At 45.7% G+C, this 15,525-nt stretch overlaps 2 protein-coding genes across 6 annotated transcripts in view; both read left to right on the top strand.

The window, feature by feature from the left end:
* ACER2 (alkaline ceramidase 2) overlaps positions 1-15,525 on the top strand; it is a 529,013-nt gene that overhangs the window by 409,131 nt on the left and 104,357 nt on the right. The window lies entirely within an intron of this gene.
* FOCAD (focadhesin) overlaps positions 1-15,525 on the top strand; it is a 127,595-nt gene that overhangs the window by 18,968 nt on the left and 93,102 nt on the right. For all 4 annotated transcript variants that reach the window (XR_014542964.1, XM_083592739.1, XM_083592738.1 and 1 more), the window contains exons 9-11: positions 1,157-1,244; positions 2,923-3,128; positions 6,608-6,865. Coding sequence is in view for 3 of the 4 variants with exons in the window: in XM_083592739.1 (XP_083448865.1) it covers positions 1,157-1,244; positions 2,923-3,128; positions 6,608-6,865 (552 nt within the window). In the remaining variant the exon portion in view is untranslated. The remainder of the gene's footprint in view (positions 1-1,156; positions 1,245-2,922; positions 3,129-6,607; positions 6,866-15,525) is intronic.

Below are 15,525 nucleotides of genomic sequence, written 5' to 3'. Positions count from 1 at the left end.
TCTTCCCTTGTGGGTTCCTCAGCTGCTGCCCCCCCCCCACTCACTCCTTTGCCTCTAGCCAGCCCATGGCAACTCATTTGTCCTATGGCACAGAGCAACTTCTTCTGTGATGCTAAATCATGGCACCAAACTAGCCAGCACCTTAACAAAGGAACCGGTTTGGCAAACTTCATCTGATGCATTCTGCCCTCACAGATGCAGGGTCACGGGTTCCAGAAGGGGATCCTGAGTCATAGAACAATGTGATATGAGAGAATTGTTGGTGTTTCTAGCAGAACAAAATTAACTGCCTTCCCATCAAAATCAAGGAGTGAGCCAGGAATTCTAAAACAGAAAAAAAATATCTATGCAGATGAGTTCAATATTAAGATTTTTAGACCCTTTTTTGTCAATAATTTTTATTAGTTTTCAATTACAAAAATCAAAAACAAACCTCATTATATGCATATTGAATCTAAATACAAACAAATAACAAGTAATCAAATATCCAATTACCGTATTTTTCGCTCTATAAGACGCATCAAACCACAAGACGCACCTAGTTTTTGGAGGAGGAAAACAAGAAAAAAAGTATTCTGAATCTCAGAAGCCAGAACAGCAAGAGGGATCGCTGCGCAGTGAAAGCAGCAATCTCTCTTGCTGTTCTGGCTTCTGGGATAGCTGCGCAGCCTGCACTCGCTCCATAAGACGCACACACATTTCCCCTTTTTAGGAGGGAAAAAGTGAGTCTTATAGAGCAAAAAATACGGGATATAATTTGGATTACCTCCCACTTGCTGGATTACAGGTTCAGTAATTCTTCCCCCACTGATTTATATAGATATATAGACCCTTTTCAGACACGTCCATCTTTCCCATGACACTGTTGCAGAAAGGAGCTGCCTTTCCAGCTTCTCTCATCAGATTGCAGACATCCAAAGTTATCTGAGAAGCACAAGAGGAAAGAGTCCATTGCAGTTGCTCCCATGCCCCAGAGTAACATCAGAAGGGACCCTGGGTGATTTATTTTCGAAACTGGGTTTGGACACAGCCCACTATATTCAACACAATGTGTTTTGGAAAACAGGGGTGTAAAACCTTGTCAAGGTAGTTTATCTCCACAAGCTGTTAGACTGAAAAGATTTCACCTTTGGCTGTATTCCCCTTGTTCTTTTAGGGCTTTCCATCGGAGATGGCTGTAATTGGATTAGGTTTGCTACTGCTTCAGGCTCCAGCCAGTCAGCAAAAACCAATCTTAAAGCTAGGTAAGGCTTTGTTGTAAAATAAATATATCTAATAAAAATCCCCCGCTTCCAAATTGTTTCCCTTCATTTTGTCTTCTTGTTGTCTTTTTCAATCCAGAAACCTTACTTGCCATATCAAGTCTACTATATTTGGCCTTGCAGCCTGGTTTTATTAATCGGAATGGAAATTAGTGGTTTTCTTATTACCATCATTTGAAGTGTAAAATTGTTAACACCCTGAAATAGTTTGTTTGGAGCAAAATAGTTCATTAGGGACAAGAAAAGGTTGATATACATGTTATGTCTTGTGACTTCCATTTACATAGCCCGTGGGGGCTGAGAAGGTTTATTTTCGTGTTTCCTCGGGTCTTTGGGGGTTCTTTATACAACATTTTTTAAAGTTTAATTTCTGGCTAAATTACATTGTAAGCCCATTAACCTGCCCCTGCCTCTCTCTCTCTCTCCTCTCTCTCTCTCTTTTTGCATCGCCTACCTTATTATTATTTTTACTTGCTTCACAAATTATGGAATAATAGTAACAACAATCTGTGTTCAAGAGAGCAGCCAGCAAGCATTTCGCCCGACACCCAGGATGCAGAAGGAAAGAGTGTTGTGATTTTGGAATTAGGCAAATATGGGTTTTAGATCACCTCATCAAGGGCTCGGTATTTCAGGCTGCACGCAATCGTTCCTGAGGAACATTCCTGGTTTTGGAGCAGCGTCGTTGCTGCCAAGCACTGCAACCACATGTGAAGTAGCTCCCAGAAAAGGCCATTTCTGGTGTTGCCACCCTCTGGACCTTTCGAGGAGGAGGCACACAAAGAAGGGCCTCAGAGGATGATCTCAGGGTCCAGCCAGGTTCATAGGGGGAGAGGCGGTCCCAGCAGCAGAGCATATGCCCGCACTGCCCAGGGCGGGCGCACTCCGGAGTGGCGTGCGCACCCTGCAGCCAGGGCAGAGTGAGCCGCTCACAGGGGCAGAGCGAGCTGCCCATGGCGGACGTTTGGTGCGCCGCCCATCCGTGACTCCCAAGCCTCCCCCAGTGTCACAGTCTGGTTCATGGGCGATCGAAGTCCTGGCAGGGGACGTCAGGACCGGGGGCAAGATGGCGGGGTAGGAGCAGGAACAGGGGTCCAGAAGCCAGGAGTCAGGAGCCAAGAGTCCGAGGGTCAGAGTGTTGGGAATCAAAAAGCTAAGGGTCCGAGGATCAAAAAGCAGGGAGTCAAGAAGCCAAGGTTCTAGGATCAGGAAGCAAGAAGCCAAACGCAGCAAGGCAGGAAGCGTGTTGCTGTGGCAAAGAGCCAAAGGGAAATGCTGACCTTATATCCCTTCCCGGCTCTTGCCACCAGGTGCTGTGAGTTACCAATCGGCCTTACCTGTGCGGCCGCGCCTTGCCTCTTCAGAACAAACTTAGGAAGGCCCCAGGCCTGCAAAGTCCTACTGGTCAGAAGGCCTGGCTCCTGCACGTACTCCTGACACCCAGCTGTCAAAACGAAGGGGGAAGGGGGGGAATGCTGCTGGCAAAGCGGCGCAGCTCCCCCCCTTACCCCGACACCTCAGGGTAGGCTTGGGAGTCATGGGCGGGCAGTGTGCCGAATGTCACCCCCCTCAGTGAGGGCACCTGCGGCGGGCCATCCCTCCCGCCCCCTTCCTCTGCCCGTGGGCAGTCCCGCTTACAACTTTGCTCTTGTCCTTGTAGCCATCAAGCTCCTTTCCTGCTCTGAAACCAAGATGACTCTTGCAGTTGCCCCCATCCTGGCGATGCCCGCTCTGCAGATCTTGTCTTCCAGCGCCGTGCAGGGCTGCTTGATGGAGGAGGACGGTGGCCCCACTCGGCAGCAGCTGGCCATTAGTCTTTTAGAAATCGTGCAGCAGGAAAAATTGCAGGAAGAGAAAAAGCAACCGGTGAGGCTTCCATTCAGAACCTTTCGTTTTTCTGCTGGTGGGAAGTACTGTATTTTTCCTTGTATAAGACGAGGTTATTTTATTATAAAGGGTAAAGGGACCCCTGACCATTAGGTCCAGTCGTGACTGACTCTGGGGTTGCGGCGCTCATCTCGCTTTATTGGCCGAGGGAGCCGGCGTACAGCTTCCGGGTCATGTGGCCAGCATGACTAAGCCGCTTCTGGCGAACCAGAGCAGCGCACGGAAACGCCGTTTACCTTCCCACCAGAGTGGTACCTATTTATCTACTTGCACTTTGACGTGCTTCCGAACTGCTAGGTGGGCAGGAGCAGGGACCAAGCAACGGGAGCTCACCCCGTTGCGGGGATTCGAACCGCCGACCTTCTGATCGGCAAGTCCTAGGCTCTGTGTTTTAACCCACAGCGCCACCCGCGTCCCTATTTTATTATAAAATTGTGCTAAAAATTGGGGGCCGTCTTATACACGGATAGCGGAGAGGTTGAACAGGCAATTGTTGGTTGCCACGAGCAGGAGATTGTCAGCGGCGTTTTTGTGGGTGATTGGCAAGGTCCGCTGGCTGTTGGCTGCTGCAGCAGTTGGGCGAGTGATCGGTGCTTGCTTTCGGCAAGTGTGTAGACAATTGGTTGCTTCATCGATGTGTGAGCGATTTGCTGTGGCGGTCCTGCAGGTGAGCTATTTTTGGTACCCCGACCCCAATAAAGCTCAACAACCCTGGGCAATCCCCCCCATTTTCTCAATTTGGAGCCCCCCAAAAGAGGGGGTCTTATACACTTGTACACAGAAAAATACGGTAAATCATTGCGCTGCACTCCAGCATGTACCTTGTCCCTTGCTTCCCGCTCCTCTTTGAGACTTGAAGCCACTATTCAGACATGGCTCATGGTGGTGATGGTGACTTAGCACTTACAAAGTGCCTCCAGTTTCCCCAGACAGACCAGATTGTGTGGGGGCCTTGCAATTTAGCCCCCAGCCCTGAGATTGTCCAGTATTCTCTTCTGTATTCCTGATTCCAGCAGACCACTGGAAGTGGCCCGTGATAAATTTGGCCCTCTGTTGAAGCCTTGCCTGCCTTTTGCCTCCCCTGCCTTAGAATGTGATAGAAGTTCCTGAGTTCAGAATAGAGAAATAAACGATACCCGGCGTAATTTGGGAAGCTAATCTAACTTGGAGGTGTCATTTGGAAGATCTAACTCTGCAGCCCTGAGCGTGTCAATCCCAAAACAAGTCCCAGTGTAAACAGTGGGGGTTATTCTCTCATTTGTGGATAGGATTTCAGCCTTAAAGATCAAATCTTACTCTGATATCTTTCCCAGTCCAGAAAAAACAGCTATTTGTCTTGTAAAACTGGGTTGCCCCAAATTAATCCTGTGGAATTTTCTCTACATCCCTCACCCCAACCCCATATTATGCTCTTATAATGGGCAGCAGAATGAAAACAGTGGAAGGCAATAGGAATCCTCTGGGAGCAGTGATTTTTTTTTTTGGGGGGGGGGGAACGGGACACATTTACCTCTAAGCGATCCCATCAGTCAAAGTGCCAACATTGCAGGTGGCTGGGTCTTAATTTTCCGCATGCAATAATTGAAGGCGATAAATGGGGGAGGGGTAACATTTTTTTAAAAAATTCTTTTGCACTAAATAGCTTTTTAAAAGGTCACGTAAAGTACAGGGGCATTATAACTCCCCATCATCCAAAATGAATTTACATTACATTGAACAATATAATTAAAAACGGCCGTGCGCCATTCCACGTAACTGCTCCGGCAGCTCGGATGTAAACCTCCTGGCCGATTCAAAACATGAGAGCAAATTGTCTCCCGCCTTGAAGCCAGTTTGTACGTCACCTTAGCGATGCTAGGAATCGCTTGGCTGATCTTGGGCATGGCTGCCCATAGTTCCCTGCAGCCCCTTGTCAAAAGGAGGAGGAAGAGGAAGAGACACCTGACAGGCTGGTCCGCAGCACCAGTTAGAGCCCCTCAGGTACCCTCCCTCCAAGACTGCCTATTCTCCCTGCTGCTGCTTCCTTTCTCTGCTTTGATGTCTCTCCCAGTTGGGAAGCCCTTTTGCACACCAAGGGCCACTTTCCATTGGGAATAACCTTCTATGGGCCACATGGCGGTGCTGGCATGGCCAGAGGCAAAGAGTGTTGGTGTTATGTACTGAAGTTCTCACCCTCGGCCAGCAGGTGGATACTGTAGATAGTTCAGGTCTACATATGCAAATAAGGGATCGAAAGTGACGTTCAGTGATTGGATAGTTACAGAAAATGGTTACTGTTGCGTTCTAGTGGAGCTCTATATAAGCAGGCTGGCTGAACCCTTCAGTTCAGTTCTGTTCTGGCCTGTGAATAAACAAGAGCTGTTTGAAGAATCGCTGTGTCGTCTGATATGTTCACCCACAACTTAACAGTTGGGATGCTGCCTGGGAGACAGGGGCAATTGGTTGGTCCCCAGCTGGCTCTAGCCACCGGCCGGCGGCCGGGCGAACTCCGGTTCTCAGAACAGCATCAATCAGTGACTCGAGCCTCCGAAACGTTCAGAAGCTGAGCACGCTCTTATCAGCGGAGTGAATAAATTTTCACAACGGAAGAGCATAGTTCAAGAACATAGGGAAAAACATGTCTGCTTCCCTTTGTGTCCAAGCAAAACAGCCGTACAGTAAAAGCAATATACAACGGAAGTTCCCAGCAGACTGTGCTGGAAGTAAACAGACATGTGACATACAACAACTCCACATATCTGTTCCTCTTAAGGCAGAACGGAACATCAGTATCCTAACAAAGAGTGTGTGGGGGGCAGTAGATGCAACCACATCCCAGCCATTCCACCGCCAGAGGATTCTAGGAACTTGCTGAGCCACAAACCCATCACCCAGGCAAGCTCCAGGCATCCTCAGAGTTTAGGCTGGACTGAAATGCTTGGAGAAGGTGTGGAACAAGGCTAGAGAGGGCATGTGTCCTGGGGAGACTCCCTAAGAAAGACCCTTTATCACATTTATGTTGTGCTTATTGTATAATCCACACAAGGCATCATTCCCCAGCTGTCACCTGGGTGCTTAGAAGCGTGCTAAGAGGAAGGCACGCTTGGCAAACCCTCACCGTGATCAACTCCTGCCCGGAAACCGAGCGTACTTTTCTGTGTATAAGATGCAGTTCGTTTCTGTTAAAAAAAAATGTTGAAAATTGGGTGGCGTCTTATTCCCAGATTGTGCATTTGGGGGACATGTGGTTGGTTGCTGTGGCAAGGGCTTGTGTAATTATCAACAGCAGTGTCTTTAATTTATTTGAAGGAAATATCTTTCACAGCAGTGAGATGGTGTCATTTTTTTAAAAAAAATTCTTTGCATGCTTTTTAGGCAAATCACTGAGGAACAATTTAATTTTTTAATTCACTTATAGAGTACCCTATTTTGAACACATGGACTTTCCTGGTTTGAATGTGCCTTTTCTTTTGCCTCAGGCTTCTTCCGAACCTTTCTTCCCCATCACCACTGCTTATGGTTCATTGCATACGACCTGGAGGCTCCTGGGGCTCCTGAGAGAGACGTCTTCCGTTTCTGACTGGCTGTCTTCTCTTAAATCTGTGCTGCCCATTACAACGCAAGTCCCTGCCCACGTGTTCCTTCTGCTGGCTTACCTCCTCGTTCAAGAAAATGGAGATTGCCTTCGTGACGTATTAGCTGCCACTACAGAACTGGCCAAAGCAGATTCGTCCCAGGTAAGAATAACCTGGAGGTGTGATGGAGGGCCTACAGCCAAAGTTGGTCTTGTCTCCTTCCAGTTTGGTCTGTGATGCCTTCACACTGTAGCTCCTGGCTTTTAGGCACATCTCCTCTGCCAAGGTAGGGATGGAGAGCTGCTGACAGGTCAGTGTAGCTAGATGGCCCAGTGGTCTCATTCTGTATAAGGCAGCTTCCTATCATCTTGTGTTCCACTTTCTTGGGATCTTTTAAACAGTTTTGGGAGAAGTTTTGGTAGTCCAGTGTGTGGCCTCCTTCCTTAGCCAGTTGATGGTGCTTATTTGTCTCTGTTATAAGAATTTAAGGTCTCATTTATAGAAATTATTTGTTCATAAATGTATAAGGCAAACACATACATAAGTATATAGACCACATGTCTGAAATAGTACATGAGAAGAATCCTGAAGCCATTTTGACTCTCCCAAATTGACCTCAAATAGGAGGAAGGAAATGGGAAAAGCTTTCAATTGTCTTTGGACTGTAGGGGCTTTCACCTCCCTGTAAATACAGTCTGGTAAGTATCTGTTAAGCTGAGCACACTCTCAATATGCATAAGAGATTCCGGAATTAAGTATTTGCCATCTCCAAGGAATGGCCAGACTACCCATAAAAGGCAATCAGATAAGGCATTATCAGGTATCCTGGTAGACAGGAGAGAAGCAACACACTCAAATTTCTGCTGGGGTCCACCTCCTTCTGTGATGTATGCATAACGTTTTGGGGGATGGTCTTGAGCTACAGGAGAGGCAATTTCAAAAGTCTATATAAGGGCTTGCACACCTCCTCCCTCCCTGTGTGGGGTGAGCGGGGGACCCTGTTGCAACAGTTTAATAAAGATCAGGCTTACTAGATGCTTTGTTTCTCAATATTCTCTGCTTCTTGGGAGAAAAGCAATGACAAACCTAGACAGCATCTTAAAAAGCAGAGACATCACCTTGCCAAGAAAGATCCATATAGTTCAAGCTATGGTTTTCCCAGTAGTGATGTATGGAAGTGAGAGCTGGACCATAAAGAAGGCTGATCGCTCAAGAATTGATGCTTTTGAATTATGGTGCTGGAGGAGACTCTTGAGACTCCCACGGACTGCAAGAAGATCAAACCTATCCATTCTTAAGGAAATCAGCTCTGAGTGCTCACTGGAAGGACAGATCCTGAAGCTGAGGCTCCACTACTTTGGCCACCTCATGAGAAGAGAAGACTCCCTGGAAAAGACCCTGATGTTGGGAAAGATGGAGGGCACAAGGAGAAAGGGACGACAGAGGACAAGATGGTGGGACAGTGTTATAGAAGCGACTAACATGAGTTTGACCAAACTGCGCGAGGCAGTGGAAGACAGAAGTGCCCGGTGTGCTCTGGTCCATGGGGTCACGAAGAGTTGGACATGACTCAGTGACTAAACAACAACAATTCTCTGGTTAGCTTCTGTTATTTTTCCCTACCGATAGGGAACCTACATAAGGACTCTATACGGGCTCTTGGGTACCCCACAAGGGAAAGGGAGCAGTATTTTTCTTATCACAGTCTCTTCCAGAAAGGGTCTTGCTCATGAAAGCTTTTTTCAGATACAGGGAGGTGTGAATCAGAGCTTGGGTTTGGCTGTTGTATATATTGGTGCTATTAGAATGTCGCAATGTTCACATCGACTAAAATGCAAACGGAAGCAACTGACTAACTTATGGCAAATAACTTTTACAAGGGTGTGCATAGGATTAAGAAAAAGGTATGAAATACTTCTTTATATGCTGGAAACGTGCATTTTTTGCTGGTTGCGTTGGGGTGGGGAATTAAAAGGAGTGCAGCACCTTTTATAACGGCTATTTATGCACCGTGAAGTTGCATAAAAGAGTCGCAAAGGCCAACAATAATACAGTGAAAGCAAAACACTTCTTCAGAACTCCTACAGCTGATCGCTGTATTTAATTTCCTTGCTTGTCTTATTGCTTTTTAATAACATCCACTCAAAATGCAAAAAGGCCCAAACAATGATAACCAGGGAATCGTGCCATGCTGTTTGCAGCTCTCTGTGGGAACAGCTGCCTGCAGATGGTTTGCTGGGGATGCTTTTATCGTATTAATTCAAAACAGATAAATGGAAACTGCTTTACAAGGAATGGGGATCTTGGGAATTTTCTTTTCAGCCTCAAATGGCTCTGGTTGTCTTTGTTCGAGGTCTTCCATTGGAATAAAAAACAAGCTTGCTTTTTGGGGGAGCTAATGGGGGAAATAGAGGGAACAGCAGAGAACATGGTGCCAGTGGCTGTCTGCTGTAAATTATTTGCATAGTCATGGATCAGGATATGGCTTAACCCCAGGTCAACCACATTGACCGCGGCAAAAAATGCATTTTGGATCTGTAAACTTCAGGTATTTGGCTTACTAGGAAGTTTTATGGCTGACTTTGTTATTAGCAGGAGAGTCATAGATTTTTTGTAACAGATTATTTTTAAAAATTATTATTTTAGATTTTAGAAATTTCGATGATGAAATAGGTTTCTCGAATGAAAATTCACGGCAGATCGTGACCCAGATTCTTTTGGGGTTCAGATGCTGAAATTTGAAAGAAGCCTTAAGGCACGTTCATTACTTTGGAAAGGAACAAATATAGTTCGGGTGGTGTGAAACTGCTGATTGGAAAAATAGTCAATAATTAAACGATACGTGTAATACGTGGAATAATGGAAGACAGGTTTTTGGAAGACAAGTGTTGGTGCAGGCAATTTGGCAGCTGCTTATGTTGCAATAAAAGGACGCTGAGTTGTCCCGAGGTGATGATAAACACTCTTGGAATTAAGTTTTGTTTACATCTCTGGGCTTAACTTTCATGTAAATGCAGTTTGGGAATGAGCTGCATTCGAGATCATTGCTGTTTCATGTTGGAACAATCTATGTATTGATGGCATTTTTAATAGGAAGGATGATTAGGAGATGTGAAAACTATGGGTCTTAATTTATCGGTTGTCACTTGTGGTTCTTTTGAGATACTGAAGGGTTCATAGAATCATAGAGTTGGTCATTTAGTCCAACCCCCAGTAATGCAGAAACCTTTAGCCCAACGTGGGGCTCAAACCGATAACCCTCAGATTAAGAGCCTCACACTCTACCGACAGCTGCTGTTGTCCAACAGGACAAGGGACAGTTTGGTCCAAAAATGGAGCAATTCAGTTTTTCTAGGGATGGGAGGCAACCATCCTTGGATTGCATAGAGGGAAATAAAATAGCTTCACTCAGTGCTTCCCCCCAAAAAAAATATATATTTAGGGGTACTCTCATTTTCCTACTCATATTGAAATACAGTGGTACCTCAGGTTACACACGCTTCAGGTTACAGACTCCCCTAACCCAGAAATAGTGCTTCAGGTTAAGAACTTTGCTTCAGGATGAGAACAGAAATCGTGCTCCGGCGTTGCAGCGGCAGCAGGAGGCCCCATTAGCTAAAGTGGTGCTTCAGGTTAAGAACAGTTTCAGGATAGGTATGGACCTCTGGGCAGTGCGGCGTGTGTCCAGGGGGCCCGCTGCGATGGCACCCTACCAGAATAGTGGTGCCGGGGGTGGTCCGCTCCCTTCGCACTCCCATTCCTCCGCCAGTGCCCCTGCATCCCCCCCCCCCGAAAAAAAATCACTGGCTTTACTGAAATAAAATGGCTGCTAAGGCCATACTGACTTGGTCTGTTCGCAAAAGACTTTAATACAGTCTTCCTAATCGGATGAATTGACTCATTGTGCAAAAAAAGAGAAAACCCACAAAAACTTATTATTTTGCATGTGAATCCAACCGTGCTGCTAAAAAGGGGGGAAATAAAATAAATTGTTTGAGTGAGAGGTCATTTGTGCATTGTAACACAAGATCTATTACCGTTATTAGCGGATTATGAGTATCTTGGGGATATTCACCCTTTTATGGGCTATCTCAACTGCAGCAATAAAATATTTGCCTGGTATATGACACCCTTCTGGGAAATTCATCAGAAGAGAATGCTTCTTCGGTTCTTCGGCTTAAAAATAAAAGACAAAGACTACAGCAAATTGTGGCCTCATTTAGGTAGAAGTTTGAGTATTTAAAAGAAAAACCAATTATACACTTAGTTTTGTTGATGGAGAAATGTCTTAAGCAATAATGACCATATTCTAAATCCTCTGCTCTTGGGAAGCAAGGAGTGTTTGTTGGGTAAATGAATGAAATGCTATGAACTCCTATTGGGTGTTCTTTAGTTGCCAGAAAATCAAGAGTTGAAAGTGGAACATCTTGATTTTGACACAGAACAGAGAGCAGTGGATGTGCGGTTTGCAGAACACATCTGATCCTTGAAAATATCTGCAATCTGTAAAAATTTTCAAGTCTTCAAAGAACTGTGGTGGTGCAAGAACATAAATCAATAGAGTTTAAGTCTTGTTGACTGGAGATAAGACAATAATGGCAGGTGTTCTCTACTGGGGTAGCAACATAGAAGAGCCAATGGCCTCAGCGTTTGCTGCTTTTAACTTTGGCTGTACAGTGGTACCTCAGGTTACATACGCTTTAGGTTACAGACTCCGCTAACCCAGAAATCGTGCTTCAGGTTAAGAACTTTGCTTCAGGATGAGAACAAAAACGTGCTCCGGTGGCGCGGCGGCAGCAGGAGGCCCCCATTAGCTAAAGTGGTGCTTCAGGTTAAGAACAGTTTCAGGTTAAGAACGGACCTCCGGAACGAATTAAGTACTTGGGTATATATTAAGTATTTAACCCGAGGTACCACTGTATTGGGTGAAGAGAACACCAAGCAAGGATGAATACAGGGGACACCCCGTTTGCACACGAGTTGTATTCTGGGTCCTTGCATACTTGTGTGAAATCATGTGAAATAACAACAACAACAACAACAACAACAACTTATTTATACCCCGCCCATCTGGCTGGGTTTCCCCAGCCACTCTTAATGGCTTCCAACATAAGATTAAAAATACATTAAAACATTAGTCATTAAAACCTTCCGTAAACAGGGCTGCCTTCAGATGTCTTCTAAAAGTCAGGTAGTTGTTTATTTCCTTGACATCTGACGGGAGGGTGTTCCACAGGGCGGGTGCCACTACCAAGAACGCCTTCTGCCTGGTTCCCAGTAACTTCACTTGTCGCAGGGAGGGAACTGCCAGAAGGCCCTTGGAACTGGACCTCAGTGTCCAGGCTGGACAATGGGGATGGAGACGCTCCTTCAGGTATACTGGGCTGAGACCGTTTAGGGCTTTCAAGGTCAGCACCAGCACTTCAAATTGTGCTTGGAAATCTACTGGGATCCAATTTAGATATTTCAGGACTGGTGTAATATGGTCTCGGCGGCCGCTCCCAATCACCAGTCTGGCTGCTGCATTCAAGATTACAGTGGTACCTCGGGTTACAGATGCTTCAGGTTACAGACTCCGCTAACCCAGAAATAGTATCTTGGGTTAAGAACTTTGCTTCAGGATGAGAACAGAAATCGTGTTCCGGCAGCGCGGCGGCAGCAGGAGGCCCTATTAGCTGAAGTGGTATCTCAGGTTAAGAACAGTTTCAGGTTAAGAACGGACCTCCAGAACGAATTAAGTTCTTAACCTGAGGTACCACTGTAGTTGTAGTTTCTGGGTCACCTTCAAAGGTAGCCCCACGGAGAGCGCATGGCAGTAGTCCAAGCGGGAGATAACCAGAGCATGCACTACTCTGGCAAGACAGTCTGCGGGCAGGTAGGGTCTCATTCTGCGTACCAGATGGAGCTGGTAAACAGCTGCCCTGGACACAGAATTGACCTGCGCCTCCATGGACAGCTGTGAGTCCAAAATGACTCCCAGGCTGCGCACCTGGTCCTTCAGGGGCACAGTTGCCCCATTCAGGACCAGGGAGTCTCCCACACCTGCCCGCCCCCTGTCCCCCAAGAACAGTACTTCTATCTTGTCAGGATTCAACCTCAATCCATTAGCCACCATCCATCCTCCAAATCAGAAACCTACTGATGAAGCTTGAAGACACCCTACTCTGCCCCCATGTCTGCCCAGCTCAGGGAGGGAAGTGCGATGCTCATGCAAATGTCTTTGGGACATGATGTGCATGACGTCCTCCCTCCCCAATTGCCCTTGCAAGCTGGTGCCTCTGGCCCTACAAAAAAATTCACTGATCTCTTCTGTATTGTTTTGGGTGGAACGGTTTTAGCTGCCTTCTTGATTGTCTCTGTTTTACTTCTTGTTACCCACCCTGGGACCTTATGAAGGGCGGGTAAGGAATTTTATAAATAAAATAAATGAATTTTAAAAAAAGAAATACTCTGGCTTGAAGGAAGATGAGCGAAATCTGTTGTCTGCCATCCTTAGAGTAGACCATTCTGCCATCTTCAATAAACATTTTTGCCTTCAGTGGGAGTGCCAGTTCTGCATAACATTGAACAGGTATATGTCTTTCATTCCTCTTGAGTCCCGAGTGCTGTAGATGTATTTAATATGTCAAGAAAATGCAATCTGACAGCAGACGTCTAAGCATGTTTGGCCCTAAGTCAGGCCCACTGTGCTAAACATGGCTTACTCCCAAGTAAGTGTACATTGGACTGTGGTCTTCGTTTTACTTATTTTTTAATATCTTTCTCATGAGCTTTCTAACAGAGGAATTCTTAAACCGAGAGAGAGGTTGTCTGGTTATATTTATTTGTCCCAACCAATGGCATTGGCTGTTGTATTTGCTGCTGAACGAAAGACAAGTTGGAACCGTACGCAAAAGTTCCATTTTACGTGAAAGTTCCATTTTACGAAGTGTCAGATTCTGATACAGTCTCATCATCCGAAGAGCCGCCGTCGTAAATCTGTTTGCAAGACTGACTGTACTGAGACACTAGTTGGTGGTTTTGAAATGCAGATTCCCCTGTTTTGTTTTGCTTTCAAAAGAGAAATCTGGTAAAAAAAAACAACCTTTTGTCAGGCACTTAATGGGGAGGGTTGACCTAACTGCTGAATCTTTAGGGATGGAGAGGGATTGAAAATGCTGCGTTGCTAAGCAACAAATTTGCTGGCTTTCTGAAGGTGCTCAGATGCACTGAGAGTTAATGAATCTGCAGGGCGGCTCTTGGAAAACTGTCGGGAAAACCCAATGGGGACCAAATGCTCATTTCGCCCTGGCAAGGATTCAGCCCTCCCTTGCTTATGTTTTAAGTTGAGGGGCGGGTCTTCTTTGTGGTTGGAAAAACGAGTGTTATTTCTGAACAACAAACCATAGAGGAACATAGATATTTTCCTTTCAAAAGGAGGTTCTTGCAAGAGACATCTCCGGACTGGTTCACGCACACAAATATGGGTATAATTTTCTGTTCACACCAACAGCCTCGACTGTCTCTGGGTATACGGCTTCATGTGGACATGTGTATTTATTTAAAACAACTTTATCTTGCCAGTTAGCCACTCTGAGGATAAATATACAATTTGGCAGGTATTCAAAAGCTGCAAGACTAATGGGTTGTCTTAAATTTTCAGCCAAAAGTGTAAGCTCCCAAGATCAAAAGGATTTCAACTCCCAGCCCCGTCTTTAAAGACATAAAGCAGAGAAACTTAGCCTTAAAAATCCTTAGTTTTAATGCAGTATTGAATCCAACATGTTATGTAGCTAGGATATTGCAAAATAGTTAACAGAACTAGCAAGTAGACGTCCAAAGTTTCCTTGCTAAATTTTTATTCTAAAGTCAGTTTTCAGAAGGAACCGTTAATGTCTCTTGCCAAGTTGAATGTCCTGGGAGTAGTCTTAATGGTTTTGGAACCATCCGACTTTGGAGTGTTCCGTTTCTGTTTGAAGTTATGCTAATTTCAAGCAAAATGTTTATCATCGGAGAACTTTCGGAGATCAAAACGAAAGTTGTGTAAATCATCACAACCCGCTAATGTGATTAAAGATAGATGGAAGGGAGTGGGGGGAAATTCCAGAAAAGTTGGCCAAACAACTCTCCCTTTTAATCAAATAAAAACAATATGGATTTCTGAGGAGCTCACTTTCTACCATACTTTCCTTCTCAGCTCTCCTCTTCTGCACCTGGGCTGAGCTTTCTTCAGCCTAATGAATCCCAGGTTTGCCCCACTCTGACTGGGAGGCAGCATCCAACTGGCTCTGGTGGAAAGAAATCGGAGGAGGCTGTTGAGAAAAACTGCCCCGCAGCTGACTCTCAGATCCTCATGTGGGAAGATTCTTCCTTCTGCCGAATATGCTCACCCACTTCTCTTGCCTCGTGCATGCGCATCATGCCCTGCTTGTGGGATGTGATCCATGAGAGGCAGTCAAGTACAACATTCCTTGTAATGTTAGAAAAGACATGCGAGGGAATGTTTGGTCCAGCCAGTCGAAACTTCCTGTTCCTCCTGGCTGGAGCATCCTTTCTTTTGCATGTGACTAAAGGTGGGCGTGACCTTACCTGTCCAGGTAACAAAAGGATGAGTCACGCAGCACACCTCCCTCTTTTTGACTTCCTTCTTCGTTTGACCAGCTTCTAGCTAGGACTGCTCTGCTAGCTCTCAGCTAGCAGAAGCACTGGGACTATTCCCCATATGGGGAATGTACATACAGTGGTACCTCAGGTTAAGAACTTAATTCGTTCTGGAGGTCTGTTCTTAACCTGAAACTGTTCTTAATCTGAGGTACCACTTTAGCTAATGGGGCCTCCTGCCG

The sequence above is a fragment of the Podarcis filfolensis genome, assembly GCF_964270895.1.
Source record: "Podarcis filfolensis genome assembly, chromosome: 17".
Taxonomy (NCBI): domain Eukaryota; kingdom Metazoa; phylum Chordata; class Lepidosauria; order Squamata; family Lacertidae; genus Podarcis; species Podarcis filfolensis.
This window is presented reverse-complemented; position numbering and strand designations above follow the sequence as displayed.